General features: G+C 38.4%; 3 protein-coding genes across 4 annotated transcripts; 2 read left to right on the top strand and 1 right to left on the bottom strand.

Annotated features, from left to right (window-relative positions):
• Positions 1–42: 42 nt before the first annotated feature.
• Positions 43–4,282, top strand: LOC131797453 (nucleolar protein 12-like). Its single transcript, XM_059115080.2, has 6 exons — positions 43–115; positions 1,002–1,107; positions 1,444–1,492; positions 1,988–2,139; positions 2,512–2,594; positions 3,512–4,282. The coding sequence occupies exons 1-6, from the start codon at positions 48–50 to the stop codon at positions 3,672–3,674; spliced, it is 621 nt and encodes a 206-aa protein (XP_058971063.1). The 5' UTR covers positions 43–47; the 3' UTR covers positions 3,675–4,282.
• Positions 4,283–6,292: 2,010 nt separating this feature from the next.
• LOC131797411 (uncharacterized) lies at positions 6,293–13,912 on the top strand. Its single transcript, XM_059115031.2, has 10 exons — positions 6,293–6,425; positions 8,293–8,397; positions 8,696–8,865; positions 9,399–9,443; positions 10,169–10,349; positions 10,952–11,099; positions 11,543–11,636; positions 11,732–11,931; positions 12,485–12,636; positions 13,169–13,912. Exons 2-10 carry the CDS (start codon positions 8,312–8,314, stop codon positions 13,770–13,772), a joined length of 1,680 nt encoding a protein of 559 aa, XP_058971014.2. The 5' UTR covers positions 6,293–6,425; positions 8,293–8,311; the 3' UTR covers positions 13,773–13,912.
• A 1,054-nt stretch (positions 13,913–14,966) lies between these two features.
• LOC131797421 (glycerophosphodiester phosphodiesterase 1) lies at positions 14,967–20,237 on the bottom strand. 2 transcript variants are annotated; one of them, XM_059115050.2, is made up of 5 exons: positions 19,743–20,237; positions 18,668–18,779; positions 18,379–18,468; positions 17,706–17,853; positions 14,967–16,799 (listed from the first exon to the last, which is right to left on the bottom strand). In XM_059115050.2, the coding sequence occupies exons 1-5, from the start codon at positions 20,171–20,173 to the stop codon at positions 16,765–16,767; spliced, it is 816 nt and encodes a 271-aa protein (XP_058971033.1). In that variant the 5' UTR covers positions 20,174–20,237; the 3' UTR covers positions 14,967–16,764. The 2 variants fall into 2 exon arrangements, with proteins under 2 accessions (XP_058971033.1, XP_058971024.2); XM_059115041.2 differs by having other exon boundaries at positions 14,968–16,799; positions 17,706–17,920; positions 19,743–20,236.
• Between the last annotated feature and the right edge of the window lie 588 nt (positions 20,238–20,825).

The raw sequence follows: 20,825 nt of genomic DNA, 5'->3' as shown, positions 1-20,825 counted from the left end.
TGACGCCTGCGATACTCGAAAACGTTACCAGTGGTAGTCTTTTCAAGATGGCGGCGAAGAAGAAGAAACACAGGAAAGAGAAGAAGGTCCTTGTATTCGATGAAAATTCTCGAAGGTATTTAGAATATTGGCTGAGTGATCCTGATTATTAGCTCTCCTTGACCCTAAGTACTCACTAATTCGTCTCTTAATCGACCAAAAAGTAATTTAAGAACCTTTAATTACTGCTCATGCTGTATTTTATTTTTGGCACGTGTTGAATTTTATATTTCATTTTATCGTTTTTTGTTGTAAGGAGAAGATCAGCTTTCATATCTACTCAGCTGATTCAATTTTCAGGAAGTGCTTAAAGTACAAAACCGCACAGAAACAAGGCGTTTGGGCCATAATTTTGTGTCGTTGTCACGTGTAGTGAAGTGTTATACTAAGTAGTCAGTGAACAACCCCTCTAGCTCTACTGATTATTTTATTTAAACTTGAATATTTTCATTTACAGTTTCACACGTTTAAATCATCCTAACCCTTTCAACCCCAATATCTCATTAATAACTATCCTTACAGTCTGTCATACAATTCCTACGATGTCAGTTTGAAGAATTTGATATTGGGTCAACCATTAATCCCCTAATTGATATTTTTCTTTATTCTCATCATTTGTTGGCTTTGTATTGTAGGGAGAAATTCTGTCTTGGTCAGGCATAGGAATGATTAATGTTTTCATACCTTGGTGTTTTTACTTGTAATGATGTTTCATTAGAACAGAAAGTAAAGCACAGCTGAGTAAAAAAAAGCATGTCTTACCAATTAGGGCAACAAATGCTATCATACCTTGCACAGAACTTACAGCTTTTAATAACAACACAATCCTTATTTGTATGATTACATGTATTACCCAAGATTAAAAAATATGATACCTTGCAAACACTATTGAAGTTCCAACAGCCGTGGAAGATTTCAGAACATGGTCAGTATTTTATCTTATTTTCATTCTCAATCTGTAGGGAGTATCTTCTTGGTTTTCACAAGAGGAAAAATGAACGAAGGAAGAAGGCCATGGAAGAATTGACGAAGCAGGAAAAGGAAAGAAGAAAAGAGCTTAAACAAGAGGTTAGTTTGTTGCAAAAGCTTTGGTTGTCCTGAACTGTGTCTGACTAACAAAAGTGTTCTAGGTAACTTTGATGGCCTCTGTAGAATGCCCCATAAAATTTGAATTGAGGGTTGATTTTCCTGACTGATGACTATAGGCACTTCTTCATTGGCCTGTCCTGATATTATTTGTTTCTCTTGGAGGGCAATATCCCAAAATAGATTATTTTTCAATTCTCAGAACCAACTGACTAAAAGTGTACAGAAGCTGAAAGGATAATTTATATCCTCAACTACCCTAGAGGTAAGACGGAAAACTGTTGTAAGCTCTAAAAGTGTATTTATCTCCTTGTGTAGAAAAAGAAGAGCTTGATTGAACAAATGGAAAAACACAGAAAAGAATTAGGTAAGAATTTTAGAAATGGGATTTGAAGACTTTTTATGCTATATGCAGTTATCAGTGACTTCAAATTCACAAAGACACTCTCCAGCCAGTCTATTAATCAGCACTAACAGGCAGTAACTTTCAGGGAATGTCTGAGAATTTTTGAAAGGTAACCTTGGATGGACTGGCACTTCATCCAGGGAGAGTAGTTATACCTCTGGTCACTTAATGCTATAGACATTGGGATAAACTATGGGTCAGTAGGCCACCACCTTAAAAAATATTATTTCAGTAACAATAATTCTTGTTACAAGGTCTAAATTTTGAAACAAAACATATCTTTTGACCATAACTCACAGTCTTCATCACCCTAGTGATCTCTTTGTAGTGGATTGGTTACATATTTGATCAGAAGCTCGACAACAAGTGGCTGAAAATGGTGGGTGCAGATAATCCATTTATTTTGGCAAAAAGAAATATAGTTTGGAATCATAAACTATTAGTTACTTATTTCAGAGGCTCTGGAATCAGATGATGAGAATGAGGAAGAGGAGGCACCTTCAGCAGTTGATGCAACTTATGAACATCCTGAGCAAGTTGTCACAGTTACTACAATCAGTGATGTGAACTTGGATGGTGGAAAATTTACATGTATTGGACCCAACAAAGTAAATAATAGATACTAACATATTAATCAATGTCCAAAGTACAGTCAGGTCTCTCGTCCATTGCAATTGATTATATATCATCAATTAGCTTATTAAGAAAATCTCTTTGATGGCTGATTTGCATTATAAAATAAGTTGGTAAAACCAAATTATCTTGTAGTACCCTCACTGATGCCACACCACAGTTTCTTTAAAAACTTACCCCCTTTATAATAATAATAATAATAATTAATAATTCTTGGTCCCCATGATTTTGTTGTTGTATCACTGTCTAGAACCTTCAGTTAGTCATCATTTGTTCCTCCTAACCTGCATTTGAATTAGATTTTAAATTATTCATCATTAGCATTTTTTGGTCTTTTTCTTTTAAAGGGGTTGATGGAAACAGAAACATCACAACCTTATAGTTCACCTTTAGAGAAACAGAATGAAACCTCTGCTAAAATGACAGAAAAGTAAGTTTAACTTATTTGTATTTATATCTTATGTCTTCCTAAGTTGGGAGAGGTGTTACAAGGCCTCAAAAAAATCAAACTGTCCTCTTTGGGGCAGTCATCATCTTTAAAACAGTCATCATTTGTGGGGCAGTCATCATCTTTGGGGAAGTTGTTATCTTTGGGGCAGTCATCATCTTTGGGGGTGTTATCATCTTTGGAGCAGTCATCATCTTTGGGACAGTCATTATCTTGGGAAATTCATAATTTTCAGGGCAGTCATTATCTTTGGGGCTAGATTTCCGCATCAGGAAAGTAATCTTTCCCCTCTACTTACCCCAAAAAAGGAACTCCACATGAGCTTAACCCTTTCACTCCCAAGATCTCAGTAGGAATTCTTCTTACTGTAAGCAATGCAGTTCTTATGATGGGAGTTTGGAGAATTTAGTATTGGATCAACTAATAATCCCCTAATTGATTATTTTCTGTATTCTCATCACATGTCTGCAGGATAATGTATTGGTATTGTTAGGAGAAACTCTGTTTTGGTCACTCATGGCAGACACTGTTAAGTTTCTCAAGCTGAACTTCATTATGTTCTTTTATATCAATGTTTTCTACTGATTTTTAATTACATACATGTATTTCACCCTTTAACTCCCATGAGTGACCAAGACAGAATTTCTCCTTACAATATCTATACAATATCATGTGGGCAAGTGATGAGATTAAAAGGAAAATATCAATTATGAGATTACTAATTGATCCAATACCAAATTCTCCAAACTAACATGATGAGAATCATTTGGCAGACAGTAAGGAGAATTACCAATGAGATCTTGAGAGTTAAAGGGTTAAAGAACAACACAAAGGGAGAAGTAGTCTAGAACTGCATTGTAGCTGTCGATGAGACTTTCTTCAACTGTTTACATGCACAGAACCACTCCCAAACATCAGCAAAAATCACACAAGAAATTTAGAAGAAGAAGAGGAACATCAAGTAAGAAAAGTGACCACCACCAGAATGGACCGTCTGGAAAAAATAACAAGAGAAAAAAAGTTCATTCTCACCACAAATCAAAACATTTCAAGAAGAGTTGACTCTAACAACCCAGGTTGTAAATGGTGTTTTATGGCCAAGAGGAAAGTCAACAGGAACAGACGTCTACGTCGTGGCATGGTGTAGTGCTGCACATGCCCGATTGATATAGAGGGTGCAAATTTTGAAAGTCCTTGAAAAGGTTTAGACCAATCTGATAACTAAAGGATTACTTTTCAATCTTTACTCTTGAAAAAGAAAAAAGGCTGTTGTAGCATCTTCAATGACAAAAGTTTTTAGGAATCGATACCTACAATTCATTCTTCGACCCGTTTCTTCGCTGATTTCCCGGAACAAGTAGTCGTGCCTTTATTATGTGGCGAGGTTATTCCACTTCTCCAAGTGTACATCCGCAGTAAAAGAAAAGAAAAATAGGTCAAGGCGATAATGTGTCATGCTCCTCTTTCTACATTGTAATAAATAATAACAAGCAATTTCAAGGAGGAAATTTCAACAATTGGAAACTCAATGAACATTGAATATTAATGGATTTTATAAACTTGATAACAGAAGTAGTTCAAATAAACACTAAAAGGCGATACGTGGTGTTCATGTACAAAATTAGACCGAATGATACAAAGCAGATTGCTTTCGGAAAAAGTTAAACACATTTCGTTTACGTTTTTTTTTCAACTCTCCTCTGATTCTCAGTTTGACCCAACAAAAGAATACGCACAACCCTTGGGTGCGGCTCGCTTCAAGCCAAGCGCTCTGTTTGTAATCCGAAAAGACTACAGGATATATAACGTATCATAGAAAAGTAATATATAAGTAAAACTAAACAAAAAAATACAATCCATGTAACACTCAGCTCCAAAGATCTGAACCACAAGCTAACTGACATGAGGTCGTGGAACAACGGCTGGGTGAAAAACCTCCCCGTACGTCTACTTGCACCTAGTAGGAAAACCCCAGGCCAGCTGTACCCCATATACAACAGTTCCCCGGGCAAGACCAACTAAAGAGATAGATTGAATTAAAAAGCAGTACGCACGAGAAATCTTAGAAACCGACAAACGTGAAGATAAAGAATCTTGAACATACCCGTCCTCAGCCGATTTACTAGCCCAGCGACCATGACGCTTGAAAAGACGGTCTGGCACGTCAACATTTGCAGCAGCAGTAGCCCCGCCACCCCTAAGACTATGCGTACCAATGGCAGAAATATCCGGTACAATATCTTTAAAAGCCTCTAGCACCAATTATCTTGACCGTAAATAGCTTAAACCTTTAGTATTAGGCATGTAACCACATTTAGTTTTAGCAAGGTGGCAAAACAGAAGACTATCGCAGGAAAACCCAGCTCTTTCTGAATAACGATTCATTATAGCAACCGGACAAGTTGCTTTCCCAGAGGAAGCTACTAACTACAATCAAAGCTCCATCCCTATACTGATCAGTTTTACTTTGATTGAATAAATAACTTTACCATGTCATTTTCGATATTTAACATCGGATCGAACAAGCTTAGCAAGCTCATCAAATCTGAAAAAGGTGGCAAAAGCCAGCAAGCAAATAACAACCAAACCAATATTATACAAAGAGGCCATCGAGTGCGCCCTGCAGGCAACTAATTGTTTTAACTGAAAGGCTGTGATGGGCTCTTTCTTTAATGTGTGATGGACCAGCAAACGCTGCGCACCAGCAAGAATACTCGCCACCTAACTGGTCTAACCAGGCAATGTTATGACCTGCTGACTCTAAGGGAGATGCTGTCTTGCCTCATTCATTAAATGACGCAAATAAATAGCAAAGTGAAACGGAGATGCAGGAAAAACTGTCAAGCCATGTTCTCAGGCCCAAGACTTCCATCTCAGTAAGAAGAGAAATACTTGGATGAAGTATTCGGGGTGCTCTACTAGCCAACGCAACATCCGAGAGAAAACTTGCAAGGTAGTGTAAAACACGAGATCCCTAGAGACCAGCAGCCCAAAGAGGCAACCACATTGTAGAATTGAAAACATCCGCAAAAGAAGGCAGAAAGAAAACACACACAATGAGACGTCAAAAACAAACAAAAATAACCCGAACGCTGGAACAGCAAATTGATACCCCCGCTTATTGCCCACATACAAGCGCACATGCCTAAAAAACATAAGATACCGATGAGAGCATATTTTCCTGCTAATTACCAAGTCAAACGCAGGAAAATACTAACCCTTTGAATCTGACCTGAATTTTTCGCGACCTTCTCTTTTAAATTTTTTAAAGGATTGTTACCATTTGTTAATTAGCGATTTTTATCTTTTCTTTCTGAGTTGCCTCCATTTGCTTTAAAAAATTGTTGTTTGGGTTCCCGTAATTTGTTGTTTCTTTTCCAAATTGTAAGCGATGTCACTCAGACTCTTCGAGCTTCTTGCCAGTATTCCCAATCAAAGTTTGCCGGATTTTTCATCTTGAGTTTTTTTTCCTTATCTCTTATTTTATCTGTTCCAAAAGACACATTAGATGAAGCCGTTTCAGGGTGTCAATAAAGAATACCTCTATTGACTAAAATGACGTAATTTACTAAATGTGTTGGCAAATTGTTAGTGAGACCTAGTCAGAGACACATTAGACATTACTGATGTTTTGTCTTTTGCAAGAGTATGCGTTTAGTTGAATGGTAACATGAAGATATCTGACCACCGCCTAGGGTCTTAATTCTGTACGAGAAAACATATAGAACTTTGGCTTTTGAGGCCAGGCATCAACAGAGAAAAATATTTAGGAAATCCTTCAATTCCGTTCGATTTTATCCCACCGTCTTACTGGTAAGTGACTTTTCGCGTTCGTCAAATTTAAGAAATTTGTTAATAACAGATATATCAACCCATTGCTCTTGTAGATACCATGGTGTTCTCGGCTGTACTTCGACAGCTGACAGAGCTTTGTTTTGTGTATATGTGTGTGATTATCATTACGAAGAGTGAATTTTTAAACGTTGAAACGGTTCAGTGATCTTATGGCAGCTGGTTTGGTCACCTGCTCTGAAAAGGCTTTTATTAATTAAGCCTATAATTTTTCTTCACGAGAAATCTTGCTTCTTTGATTTTTCAAAAAAAGATCAAAAATCGTAACGAGCCAGCAATTCAATTTGAAAAAGCCTATAAAAAAATTATGAGTCAACTAATTATCTCGGCGATAACAACAATATTTACCTGGGCTACCTTGTTAACTCTTCGTGACTGGTTTGGATAATCTGAATAAACGCATGTTGTCGCATTCATTAACTTTATTCTCTTTTTTTTCATATAAAACAAAAGGTGAACTGAAAATAGATCACAGAACGCTAACTGATTCGATGTACTTAAGAAATATAACACGATATTGAAAAGCGAAACAATACAAAGGAATTTACGTACCAATATTTACGGCTCTAATTCTTAGGAGGATATCCAAAGCGTTCTCTAACTCAACTAATGGTTTACTAATCAAGTTTCATGTACTCTGATACGATGAAGATTATGAGGTCACGGTAACAATCCTAAACTACCAACGTTGCCTTTGGTCATGGCCCCAAACAACGACGGTGTCTGTGCAATTTTAATCTTTCTTTTTTATTTCTTTAAAATTAAAATGCTCCGTAAATTTCACGAAAGTAAGACAATATGAAATTAATAGTGCTTTTTCAGTTATTTTTTTACCGAAAAAAATAACTTTACGTCAGCGTATAGAGTGGTACGTTTCTCGCACCAATCAGATAGCGGCATTAGGGTATGTATCTCGCACCAATCAGATCGCCGCATTTAGGTATGTATCTTGCACCAATCAGATTGCTGTATTAGGGTTTGTATCTTGCACCAATCATATCATAGCATTTGAATATCCTGTACCAATCACAGTGTTAGGGTATTGTTTTCTTGTAAATAATGTCATGGATCACGGGGCTGTAAACAAAGAATGACATTAATCAGAAATTTTGGGCACATTTGAGAACTAAATGCTACTAATGTTGAGTTTTCCACGCATTTCTCCCGCGTTTGACTTCTTCTACGAATTAAAGTCGCTTTAAGCTACTTTGGGCTCAACCCAATTGCGTGTAAATTTCACAGACACAAGGCAAGGTCCAGGTCGACATTAACCAATGAATCAGGAGCCCTCTTTGAAATATTATCCTTACTTCTTGATTTATGTACCTTCACTCATACGAGATCGCAATATATCGTTAGTTAGGGTCTGCTATAGGTACAACAGAGTTTCAGTATGCTTTTCGTAGCAAAATTATGCGGAATTATATTTTTGAGGTAACTAATTGTAGACGAGTAATTTTGATTTTCTCTCTGTTGGAGGAACGGCCGTATGCGTAGTCCGCTCGCAACCGTTATTTGGTCTCGTCACGCAACGCGCTTTCTCTCAAACGGGAAATAGAGGACGTTGTGTTACTAGACCAAACAAAGGCTGCGAACTGGACAACAGCAAGTGTAGCACCGATGCAGCTTCTTGTCTCGGAAAAGACGGTAACCGAGCTCACTATATATCATAGTACCGACTACGCACGCAACGAGTGTTAGAGTATGGTTCCCAGTGCCTTACCATTGCTCGACTAAAAAATCAAAAGTGTGCACGAAGTTGGAGGTGATTCCTGAGTTAAATCAAAGTGTTATAATGCTAATAAAAATTCCTTTTCGCCACTCTTAGCAACAGGAAATTTGCAAGAATGGGTGGAGCTATCTACAAGGATAGCGCTGCTGTTCATTACGAAGAGCACAACATTTACCTAAACTCCATACAAACGTTTGGAAGGTAAGCTTAAACTTAGTGAGAAATCCAGGCTAGCAGGCTGCAGTTTCTAAGAACCTGGGAACGAGGTTGCAATACCATATCGCCCCGATCAGCGTGAAAAATTGCGAAAAAAAAGTCAATGTAATAAGTTCTTCTTGTGCTTTGACTCGCAATCATCGTCGTATGAAATCATGCTTATGTGTCCTTTGAGTTAGGCTGAGATCAAAGTTATAAGCGTCTTTAGAGGTGACTGAGAATGAAACATAAAAGATGTTCACGTTCGGAACTTGATGTCAATTGAAATTCCTCTTGTTCTTAGGGTCGAACCGAAGCGCCCGATAACTATCCATCAAAAGGCACTGTTCTGTCTCTGGTTATCCATCATCTTTCTGTGGGTTATGCTTAAAACCAAGCGTTACATTCTGAAGTGGCGAGACAAGAGAAAAGCTAATGAAGAGGAAGATAAAGAGGCAGAGGGAGACGAAAAGGGTAGCTGAAAATACCACATGATTTAATGTAAAAACCTTTTCATTAACATACCGCAGTGAAATGGTTACGCTAGGAAACTAAGCTAAAGGGTTGCGTTTCTTTTCGTCCAAATATGTCACGCAACTTTCACTAGCATCCGCAACTTCACCACGTGACAATTAAAAAACACTATTAGTAAGTTCAGTTCTGTGTTTCAATTGGAAAAATTCGTTCTTCCTCAATGCTCCCTGTCACTTGTTTCAAATTTGAACCGATGCCCTCGTAATCTATTAGACAGTGATTATGTACCTCCTTTCCCTCAAATCTTATGTTCTTGACATGTATTGACCTCAACACAATGGCTAATTGACCCACGCGCAAGAGATAATCCGTGTTGTTTAGAATTGAATATTTCAGCGCCATGGTAACGTGAAGTCACGCTTTAGAACTCTATTGTTGAGCGATTTAGATGAACCTAGATAGTAACTTACGATTTGTAAAAAAAAAAGAAAAAAAAAAAAAAAAAACTTACGATTTGCTTCTCGTGTTTTTAGCGAAGGAAAATGTCTTGATATCATTGTATCCAGTTTCCAAATCACGTAAGTACAATGACGCTGGAGTCTTCAGTTTAGATAATGTTTGCTTTAGTGGTGGAAATTGTTAGTTACCAATAGTTAATAATTAATAAATAATAGTAAACAACCCTCGTTCCCAGGGTCCTCTCTCTTCCTCCCTCGAGGGAGGAAGAGCGTGGACACTGGGAACGAGGTTGCAGTTGCGTAGCTGGCATTGAGGGTTTTTTGAGCAGTGCAGCTACGAAAAGAAAAAAGCAGTAGGATAGGGGAAATCATTTTTGCGGTCGCCTACGTACAGAGAACGATGATAACATGCATCCCAAATATCATTATCGCTTTCAAAAGCTTTCAGCGGTCTATCGCGGGAGTGGCAACATCTGCCTCTCCCGAATCACCGCCATAATACGGGCAGCCTAGGGGCGTGTGTTATGGGTAGACAAGAGGGAAAGGAGGTCTCGCCCTCTTTCCCCCCATCCCCTCTTCCTCCCCGTAATTCCGTACCGCGCGCACGGCGATAAAAGACTGGAAAATGATAAGTCGACAAAATGATGACCTTGTTAAGCGAGACCTACCCTGAAAAGTACTTTGGTGGATAGCCCTTACCCCAGGAGGAACATTTCAACTTTTTTAATACCCTCTGCTTACAATATACAGGTTATTAAATCACAGGCAAAGTAAAAAAAAATCCCACGTCGTATGAATCGAGCTAACTGTGGGTCATTTGAAGTCGACTTTAATTCTCGTTTTAGCCTCAGTATCACGATTTGGCCGCGGCGACGCAACAGAGGCGGGGCAAAACAACCGAGGAATATTTGAGAAACTTCTAGAGACAGACCCGGATCAGCCATCTTTCGAAGATTTTTTAGCAAAAGCTGTGATTTTTGGAGTGATTATGCTTTATTTCTGGCTGTGCGACTATCAGCATATCTGGTAAGGGAACTGGAGATGGATAAAATTGTTTACATTTTTCCCTACCACAGGTTCTTCAAGTGTTCATTAGTACAGTAGTTGGATTTTCACGAGCGTCACAAACGACTCCAGATTCATTGCGTGAATGCAAGCTACGTTTTTTCTGTAATAAGGAAGTGACATTTGTTTGAATGTCAACAGCAGTTACTGGTATTTACTATTTCATCGGGGTTTGAATTCGGTCTTACTGCGAGCAACAATTGCGGAAAATAAATCATGATACAACGAAAACAAAACAAACAAATAAACACGAGGAAAGAAAACACTAGCGATTTACTACTTGACCTGATATCGTGACTAGTTCGCGTGGTTAAAACGTAAACATTAGGCTACACTGTTAGCCAAACTAAACAGATTTAAAAAAAAGGGCCTCCTCAGTAACAGCTCCTAGGCCGAGAGCCAATGGTTACATTTACGATTCTAAGATCAGATGATCAATGTGGGCAAAAAGTGGGTCAGCACTACTTTAAAGGTATTACTTGCCATTTTTGTTTTATACTGAGAGTAGCCCGTTTCCCAGGGAAATAAACATTGGAAACCTTTAAATTTGTTTACCCTTTCAGGCCAAAGACTCAAAAGCAGTATTCCAGAGACATGTTCACGTTTTTGTTCGCCCTTCTAGTCATCGTCGCCTTCGTTTACACTATTCGAAAAACACCTGAAAAGCTTGTCAACAGAGATCAAACAGAAGAGTGGAAAGGATGGATGCAGGTCAGTGAATCTTGCCATAATGAAATCCTTTCCTATGACGCACTGTGTGTATTGCCTCGATGAAAACTTTTAATTGGCGTGCGAGAAATGAGTATAAACGAGTGTCAGTTGGCTGATGCTAAAAACAACGACATAGGTAAATTAATGAAAGCCTAAGCTGAAACTGCAAAGCAAGCGGAGGTCTATACAATACGCTACACCCTGATATTTTTTTTTGCTTTCTCAAAACTGATTCTAACTCCTCGCTGAAAACGGTCTTGTCTTGTCTAGTCTTGTCATTGTATCCTAAAAATTGCCGACTCTGCCTAGAACAAAACATACTGAACCCGGCTAGCGGGTTTTAATTAGAGAACACGATTCTGATTCCAAGCTGCATCAAAAGAACACCGCAGAGAAATAATTGCGGTTAATCACATATTTTGTTGTACGTGTCGTGGTTACAGGTGCAGTTTGTGTGGTATCACTATTTTGATGCTCAAGAAGTGTTCAATTCCATAAGATGTTACATTGCTGCCTACGTATGGATGACAGGATTTGGTAAAAAAGAATCTTTCTCTTTTTCGACTATCTTATTTCCGAGCTCTTCACCATATTTCTTATAGGAATAGATTTATATTTTCTTTTGACCTCAGGTAATTTCTCGTATTTCTGGATAAAGAAGGACTACTCTCTGTTCCGCTTGTTAAGGATGATGTTTCGTCTCAACTTTTTGGTTTTCATGGTGATGGCTGTCACCAACAACGAGTTCGTCCGCTATTACGTGTGTGCCATGCACACCTATTGGTTCATCACAGTTTACGTCATGATGGCAGTGTTCAAGTCTTACAATAAGGTGAGTAGCTGAGGTTGCAAACGACAGAGGCCATATATGGACAAGAGTTGCGATCCATCATTGTATTCCTCTCCATTGAAATTGAGTAAAAACTCCTTTCTCGTGAGTTAAATACGGACCGATGCCCAGCCAGATAATTAAAAACTATTCACCTCAGTGGAGGTCGCCAGTGGTGGATGTTTACCCAGCCGAGAAGCGGCGATACAAATATCCACCGCTAGCCAACGACACTGAGGTGAATAGCTGTTTTAATAAATACTAAGACAGTGGGATAATATAACACAAAAAGATGATTTTCACTCATTAGACCTGCAACGATTATATTATTTTCCGGCACAAATCCCGCGGTAGTTGCTCGGAGGCGAATAGCACAGGATGTTCGGAGTGGAGCGCGCCTTCAACGCTATCCACTGCTTTAGTATATACGGAGTGAATTTGGTAGTAATCGTGAATATAGATGTAATTATATTATGAAGAATTATGAAGATAACAACATGCCTGATCTCATCAGGATTTTGATTGAGCACTGATCCTACGCTGTTTTTCTTCACAGAATCGTTACTTCATGGCAGCTAAATTTGCAATCTACCTGGTTATAAACTTATTGATATTCGATATACCCGGGGCTTCGTACATAGTGTTCTGGCCTTTCCAGTTTATCTTAAATGTCAAAGGTACTCTGCGATACTGGGTCTATCGCTCCACGTAAGTACATATCTCTAGAGACGTGTCCCTTGTTTCTGATTAGCAATGTAATAAAAGCGGTGAAGCCTGCAAGATTTGAACTGGCGAGCGACGCGGAAGTGCCAGAGGTCTGCGGAGATCCCAGCATCTTGCGCGCTTCCTCGCTCGAACCACTACGCTAATAAAATCGGGCTGGTAAGATATCCTCTTATCCTCCTTCTACTGTTGATGTTGTTAAATTGACCTTGAAGCCTCGAGGACTTTTTACGACGTTTTATTATTAGCCGTATCACCGTGTTGAGGTTGTTTTGGCCGATTAAACGTACATCTCTTTTCCAAAGGGTTTTCCGCAATTGCTTAAGGACGGTGAAGACTAATACAAAATAGTCTTGTAAGAGAAGAACTCTTTGATTCGAATCCTTTCGTTCACGCAACGAACCTGTTGCGTGAAAACGTTTTTTTAGTGAACAAAGAGCAATCCAAATTTCTTATTGATATTCCACTCCCAAAATTAAGGATACCAAACTATCTAAAGCACCATGCCCTCTTTCAGGTTGGACCACTGTGTCACATGGGTGGGAATGCTGTGCGCGTATAACTACCCGTACATTGAACAGTTCCTTAAATACTTGGAAAAAAAGCACGAAAATCGCCGAGGGGACCACCTGGCCTTGCTTCTTAAAGTGTGGATCACTTTAGCGTTGTTTGGCGTGCTGTTGTTATGGTTTCATTTCGTTTTGATGCAGGAAAGACAATACTACATGACCATTCACCCTTTCACCTCGTGGATTGTAATTGTCATCTACTTGTGGTTCAGAAACTTGCACCCAGTCCTCCGCTCGCATTACCTTGGCTTGTTTAGTTGGCTCGGTAAAATCACCCTGGAGACGTATCTGTCTCAGATTCACATCTACATGATCGGCAACGCACAACAACTGCTGATATACATCCCGAGTTATCCCATGTTGAACTTCATGCTGGCGAGTGTGATTTATGTCGCTGTGTCGTATGTCCTCTTTCACCAGACCTTGTTTTTCAATACTTACATATTTCCCAAGAATATGGGAATTATTTGTAAGAATGTCATTGTAGGTTCAATATGGCTGGGGCTTTGTTACGCACTTTCCTTTATAATTAATCTCGCAGGTTTGTGGTGATTTTGTTAATTTTTTTGCCAAGGGTTTTTCTATGAATGACGTCTTTCTTGTTCATCGTAGTTTATAGAGATAAGAGTAGCTGGTCGTTTTGCCAAGCGACCGTTTCGCCCGGCGTCGCTTCGCCTACGGAAGAATACACCTCCCACGGTTTCACCAAAAGTTACTGTGACTCTATAATGGTTTTGCACTGTTCAGAGTTATGAAATCAAAAGAAAATCTCCAGGACGCAATAACGGTTAGATTAAAAAGTTAGGGTTTTGAAATTAGCCTTGGGCATTTAACTTTTAATTTAGTGAATAATTGGTGTCGCCTCCCGAAAAGAACGTGGACACGTTTTTCTTGTGATATGTATAGCCTAAGTAACTAGCGGATAGAGGGGTAAGTTTCTAAAGAAACTGGCGTTATCAACTGAGTTGATAACGAAAATTGGCCACCGTAAAAGTGGCCAATGAGTGAAAGCCCATCCGTTCGAGGTTAACGCTCGAATTTACGTTATCAACTCAGTTGATGACACTAAATTACTTGACGTAACTAGCGGTTTGGGCGCGCTAAATGCGATGGGCTGCGAAGCCGCAAGTGACTTGGGACAGATCGCGGCTTCGCCACTCATCCCCTACAAAACCGTAAAGCACAACATAAAAACGTCTGCCACGCAGGCTACTTAGGATACAAAATAAGTATCAACTTACGATCGCGACGTTTCGACTGCAACTCAGCCTGTTTTCGTAAAGCGATAAACTCAAATGACTGCGTGTCGCCGAATGTAAGCATATCGGTGCGCTTCTGTTGGTGCGTTTTCGTGCGCTTTCATTTATGCATATCAAATCACAAGATCATTCCGCCGCGTAGAAGAGTTCCTCCCTACATCAGCTTATTTCAAAAAATTTGTACAGTATTCATTGCATGACCGGTATCCAACTAATAGCGGTATACCGTAAAGATTTTCCTAAATATATTTTTTACCAACTGAACCAATAAAACACTAGTACGTCATATCCTTTGCTTCTCCTTTCTATCCCCTCCCCTTGGTCCACGAATTCTTAACGCGGGAGGGGTCCGTTTTGAATCTGACTCCAGATGGTCAAAGCCGGATAGCGCCGCCCGATAAATGGCGATTTATTAAGTTGCTAAATGAAACCACTTTTTAAACAATCAGAATCTGGAGTTAGGTCAGGTAAGGTTGATACCATTCATTCTATAAAGCTTAAGAGTCCAGTTTAAGTAACTTTATGGCAAAAAAAGAAGAAAAATTCATCTTACATTTGTTTGAAATAAATAATTAAATAATTTTAAATATCATTTATCAAAACTCCCCCAAAAATCAAAATACATTCTGTTAAGAACACAAATAAGAGCCACCCTTAATTTACACGTGAACCAATATTTGATTTATATCATATAAACTGAATTATGTTTTACTGGCATATCCTATGCTGCACAGGGGGAGCAATTTCAGCTGAAAATTGCCGCTCAAAGGACACTACCTACCGCTCAAAGGACACTACTACTAAAAAAAACCTTCCCAAAAATCCCATTTCTTAACAACTTTGCTCCACTAACTTCAAAATAACACCCACTTCTGCGTGTATTAAGGTACTTGTGACGTACATGTAACCATTTCTTTTACAAAATTTACCTCCTCTGTGGGTGACCCAGTTTAAGTGTTAAGTGTTTAAATGTTCGGCAAATCTCAAGAAAATTGCCAGCAGGCAGATTACACTTTTTGCAACCAATTAATAATTGACAGTCAGCAAATGGCGACTTTAAAAAAATATTGGGTTTGGAACCCTGTTAAATAGATATATGAATTGTGACCAGCCTTGTGGCAACAGATGATTACCCTTGCTAAGGCAATTAGCGTCTTAGAAGTACAATAAATAATGTTTCATCGCTGCAATAACAGTGATGAAATCTTTAACTTGCTTTAAATCAATTCTTAAATAAATCACACCCAGTCTTGCTTCCTTGTATTAATTTAACCCTTTGACCCCTAGGAGTGATTAGCATCTAATTTCTCCTTACAATATCACACCTCAATCACACAGTAAGGTCATGAGAATAAAGGAAATGATCACCAACTAAAGAAGCTCTTGATTATTAAACAAATTCTTCTTATCAGCACTTTAGAAAATGGTTAGAGAACAATAATTAGGAGAATATGCATTCTGGTTTTAGGGTGTAGAGGGTTAAATGATGCATTTCTTCCCTTGCAGGCTTTTCTATGACTCACACACCCATCCCAGAGTCTGTATCCCCAAAGTGGGCGTGGTTTCACCCCTCTGCTATCAATTCTACTCTCCCCACCCCCTGTTCTCCAATTGACCATGAATATGAAGTAAACTCTTCTGAGTCTTCACACGTTTGAAAATCAAATAAAAAGCAAACATGAAAAGAAGCAGGTTGAAAGCATCGGAAGGCCTAATCCTTTCCATTTACATAATCAAGTTTCAGTACAACCTCAAAAAGAACTCAGGAAATAAAAAAAGGACCTTACTAACTCAAACTTCCACTGAAGAAGAACCTGAAGCCATTTTCTAAAAATTTCAGTGACCTCAAACTTCCCAGCATCTCAAATTGTTTTTGTTTCCATTGAAAGGTTGTGTTAATGCTTAGATTCTACCATAAAGAGAGGTTGCTTTTAACTCTTCAACTCCCTGAAGAGATTAACATTTAACTTCTCCCTATAATATTCATACATAATCCAGCACACAGGTAACGAGAATACCCAAAATTATCAGGTAGAAGTTGTCATAAATAGTTTAAAAGGAAATGTATGGTAACTAGAGGGGAAAAGTAACGATCAGACCTTTGTAGTTTAAGGGTTAAAAGTAAAAATTGAATCATTCAGTTGAAACGTTTAAGTATAAATCAGGTATTTATGGAGCACTCTGCTGTGAACTGCTCCCCACACAGTCTGTCATGATTGGGCACTTCAGAACTCTACCAAAGTAGTCTTTCTCTGCAGGATCATTAACTGTCCAAAGAACTACACTCACTCCATTGTTTTGCCATTCTCTTTGGTATTCTCTGCAGGAAAGAATATAACAGTATTGCAACTACCACATAAACAACAGCATCAACAAAATGCATTAAAACACTTCCACAATTTATAATGATAATGTTCAGAAAAGAAAAGCACAACAAGAAAAACAGATGGTGGCTGCATATACACTTTACCACAAAACCATGCACTCCTGACACAAACAGGAGTATCAAATAAAAAATTTGTCTTTTGCAAAAAGTATCCTTAAATTCAAGGCCCTGATTGTTTGAACAGTGGATAATGCTATCCACTGGATAAACCTCTACCCAGTAGATAGCACAGTATGTTTAGTTGACACTCATCTGCTGGATAGGGATTTATCCACTGGATAGTGATATCTGGCCTTTATACAACTGGACCTTGTGCAATTACTGCTACACTTGTACAAAACTGATTGATCTGGTTACAGGAATCAAGTCCATCATAATTCTTTGTCAGCTTGGCGTGCTGTGGTCTAGCCTGAGTATCTGATGGTTTTGTGTGTTTTTTGAAACAAGACAACAGAAAAGACACAAAGATACTATTTTCCATCTGAAAACTGTTGTGACTTTGATGCCCCTTTTTACTACACTGCCACTTCATGCTTCAAAGCCCACATTGATTTGCCCCATTAAATGTAGTTAAATTCAATTCATGGCTTGTTTCTTAAAATTCAATTAGTTATATTTGTTTACAAGTGAACCTGGTAACAGTAGTGGCACTGTAACAAGATAAAAGTTTTGAACTTTCGACTTTAATAACTTGAAAGTTTGAAACATGACATTTAGTGAAAAACTTCATTCAGGACTATGCTAGATTTTAAGCTGTCTTATGAAAACATTTACTCATTTATCCATATCTTTGTTCATATGATCTGACTATTCCTGCCTAACAAATGAGGGTAACCATACCTTGAGAAATGCGCTGTATGAGACAGAAAGACAGACACTCCCAGTATGTCATAAACCCAGGAGTGAAGATGAAGCTCCCATATTCTGTCCAGCAGAGGGGCCAACAGTTGCTTCCACCACTCCTTGTATCTACATGGACCACAATAATCTGTAAGGGATATAAACATTTTCCGCCATGTGAGGGCTGTGAGAATATTTGGATCAGCTCGGCGTACCTAATGGCAGCAAAGAGAAATAATGTGGCACAGGATTAATTTCCAAAGAAGGAAGACAGAGCTAATTTTATAGAAAGTTGATTTGCTTGATGATAAGCCCTCAAGAGTGGATTTTGGTGTGGACCTTAAATACTCAAGATCACTGAAAAAAAAAACAAAAAAAACAATCAAATCAATCTCTGTAGATATGGTGATGTTAACTAATTGTATTTATTAAGAAGTAGTGCATTTCATGTGTCTGAATTAGGTCAGTGGAAGAAAAAAATTTCTGCATGGCTGGAATTGCCTAGAACCATTTCCAAGTAATTCCAGTCATGGAGAAATGTGCATAAAACACAAAAAGTTTGTCTCTTATAAGGAAGAGTTTTTTGTTAAGGAAGCTGTATCAATATGTATTGCTCTCTTCCCATGGATCATTGTATTTCTGTAGTATAATATGTCTATGTTTAACTTCTTACCTGAAAAATTACATTTGGATAGAATGAGCAAACTATAGCTTTGTCATACAGCTGGTGACTTGCAAATAAGTTTTTGAGGACACTTGCAGCCTGGTATAGGAAAATAAAAAATTGTAATTAAACCAAAGACTCATTCACTAACAATAGTAAAACTAGTTCTTTTTTTATTTTTCCTCTGTCTCACATCTTTTATCAAATTCTGCAGCAAAAGAATACAAAATTTGAACATTTTAAACCAAAGAAACATTTGAACCACAACACATACAAGTGTAACATTTTGGCGACATACTTTTCCAGCTTGTGATGCTGCTTTCACATCAATATACATTTGTAAACCAAGGTTCACACAGAGATCTACAACTTCTTGAAGGTGTGGGATACGCTCATCTGGAAATTTTTCCCTACAAAAATATTATCATGTTTCATGTCATGTTGCATCATTATCCAATGAAAAAGCTTGATAAGAAATGGTAAATTTGGCTTTTAAGTCAAATGATCTTCTTAAAGAAACCTACTGATACTTTTCAATGTGCTATCTATTCAGTAAAATTTTTTGCAGAAAAAAAGAAGTGACACATGCATTGCAGTTATGAGAGAGACACTGTTAGCTCACCCAAGTTTTCATTATATGCAGCTTGTTAATGCCTCCACACCAAAAGCACTTTTATTTAGTCTTCTTCCCTCCCCCCCTCCCCCTGGGCCATCCCCCAGGCATTTGAACTTTTATGGATTGGTTCATCCAAATTCCTGGTCCCCCTCCCCAACCACAGGACCACCGTTGCATTGAACTGCGCTATTCAATGGCTGCATTTATTAGTCAAAAGCTCCTCCTAAAGAACCAAATGTTTTAAAAAATGGTAAGAGAAAAAAAAAAGCATGTAAATTAGTTTTTGACACTGCTGTTGGGTTTTCTGCTTGCAAGCATCATTCTATGTCATGAAAATTGGGAAAGTAAACTCTTTACCTTTGACTCCAACATATCAAAAAATAAACATGTGTATTCAACTGGAAATACTTGACACTTCCAGTTCAAATTCCCCACCCCACTCTGGCAAGGTTCAAATCCCCCCCCCCCCCATCTTTTGTCAAATTCCCTATTCTCTATGCACAGACACCAGTCAAATGCCCATGAGTTGCCGGGGGGGAAGGGATTTAGAAGCTTTGAATTGATTAGCCCATCACAATAGTGTGGGGCAGAGAGTAACAAACGGGGGGGAGTCATGATAATGTTTTACGCAAGAATTTAACAAAAAAATCACGTTTTTTTTACACAGAATTTTTCGTGTCACGAGTTTAAAAGGGAAAACTTTCTACCTAATATTTTTCTTATTTTTGGCATTGTCAAGGATATAAGCTTCTCTTACCTATTGGGGTGTTTTGCTGAGGCGTTCAGTCTTCTAATTTCTTCGTAAGTAAAGTCGCGGACTTTACCGTGTCCATCTGTTGTGCGGTCTACGGTTGAATCATGAATTATTACTGGTACGCCATCTTTCGTAAAGTCCAAGTCAAATTCCACTCCTTGAGCTCCGTTTTCTTTCGCTAATTTGAATGCCGCCAAAGTGTTTTCTGGCGCTTCCAAACTACAGCCTCTATGACCGATGATCACGGGTGAACTTCTACTCAGCGCCCCTCTTCGGAGAAAACAGCTCACCGTGTACGGCGTAGGACGAGGAAACCGAAGCAAACGGTAGAGAATAAACATCATAACACTGAGAAAAATGAGAAGTATTGCAAAATAAATGTGTAGGCCGTACGACACTGCAGTAAGAGCCATTTCCACGATCATTACAAACATAGTGGGGCCTGGGAAAGAATGTTGAAATATTGCTGCTCATTTCATGCACGTTTCTCAGTTGAAAGAATTTCAGTAATTTATCCGATTTCTCGTTGTATTTGCCCCGTAAAATATTAATTAATGTGCGAGAATGAATCATGATTAACATTAGGTGACGTTACTTCAATGCGGTTTAAACAAAACCAAACACAGCTAATATTTTATGCACATAGACGAGACGTCGATAATTCCTTCACCACTACATAAAGTACATAATAAGAGGCAAGTAAGCGCACCGCAAGGAAGCGCGAGACAGAGGAAGAGAAAATGATGAGGACACAAAATGAAACTATTTTGATCTCCGCATTCCGTTTCTTTTCACAGTAGCTGGAATAGAGTATTGTCAGTAGCGTTTTCTGACCTTTTGCGACTCCAACTCACGTTAAACTTGTTGTACTTTGGAACTAATAAAAATGGGGTCATTATGCTACCAACAAAGTTGGCTTTCTTTCTCGGCTCTCGAAATAAAAAAAAATTTCTTTCTTGATTCTTATTAAAGCGATATCTTCTTGCTATACAATAAAATCCTTTATTGACAAAGGTTGTTCATTCAAAATGGCTGGATATTGATTGAATGAACCGAATGAATGAAATGATGAATGAAATGATAAAT

Source organism: Pocillopora verrucosa, chromosome 8, assembly GCF_036669915.1.
Source record: "Pocillopora verrucosa isolate sample1 chromosome 8, ASM3666991v2, whole genome shotgun sequence".
NCBI classification, from domain to species: domain Eukaryota; kingdom Metazoa; phylum Cnidaria; class Anthozoa; order Scleractinia; family Pocilloporidae; genus Pocillopora; species Pocillopora verrucosa.
Note: the sequence above shows the minus strand (reverse complement) of the source record. Positions and strands in the feature narration are given on the sequence as shown.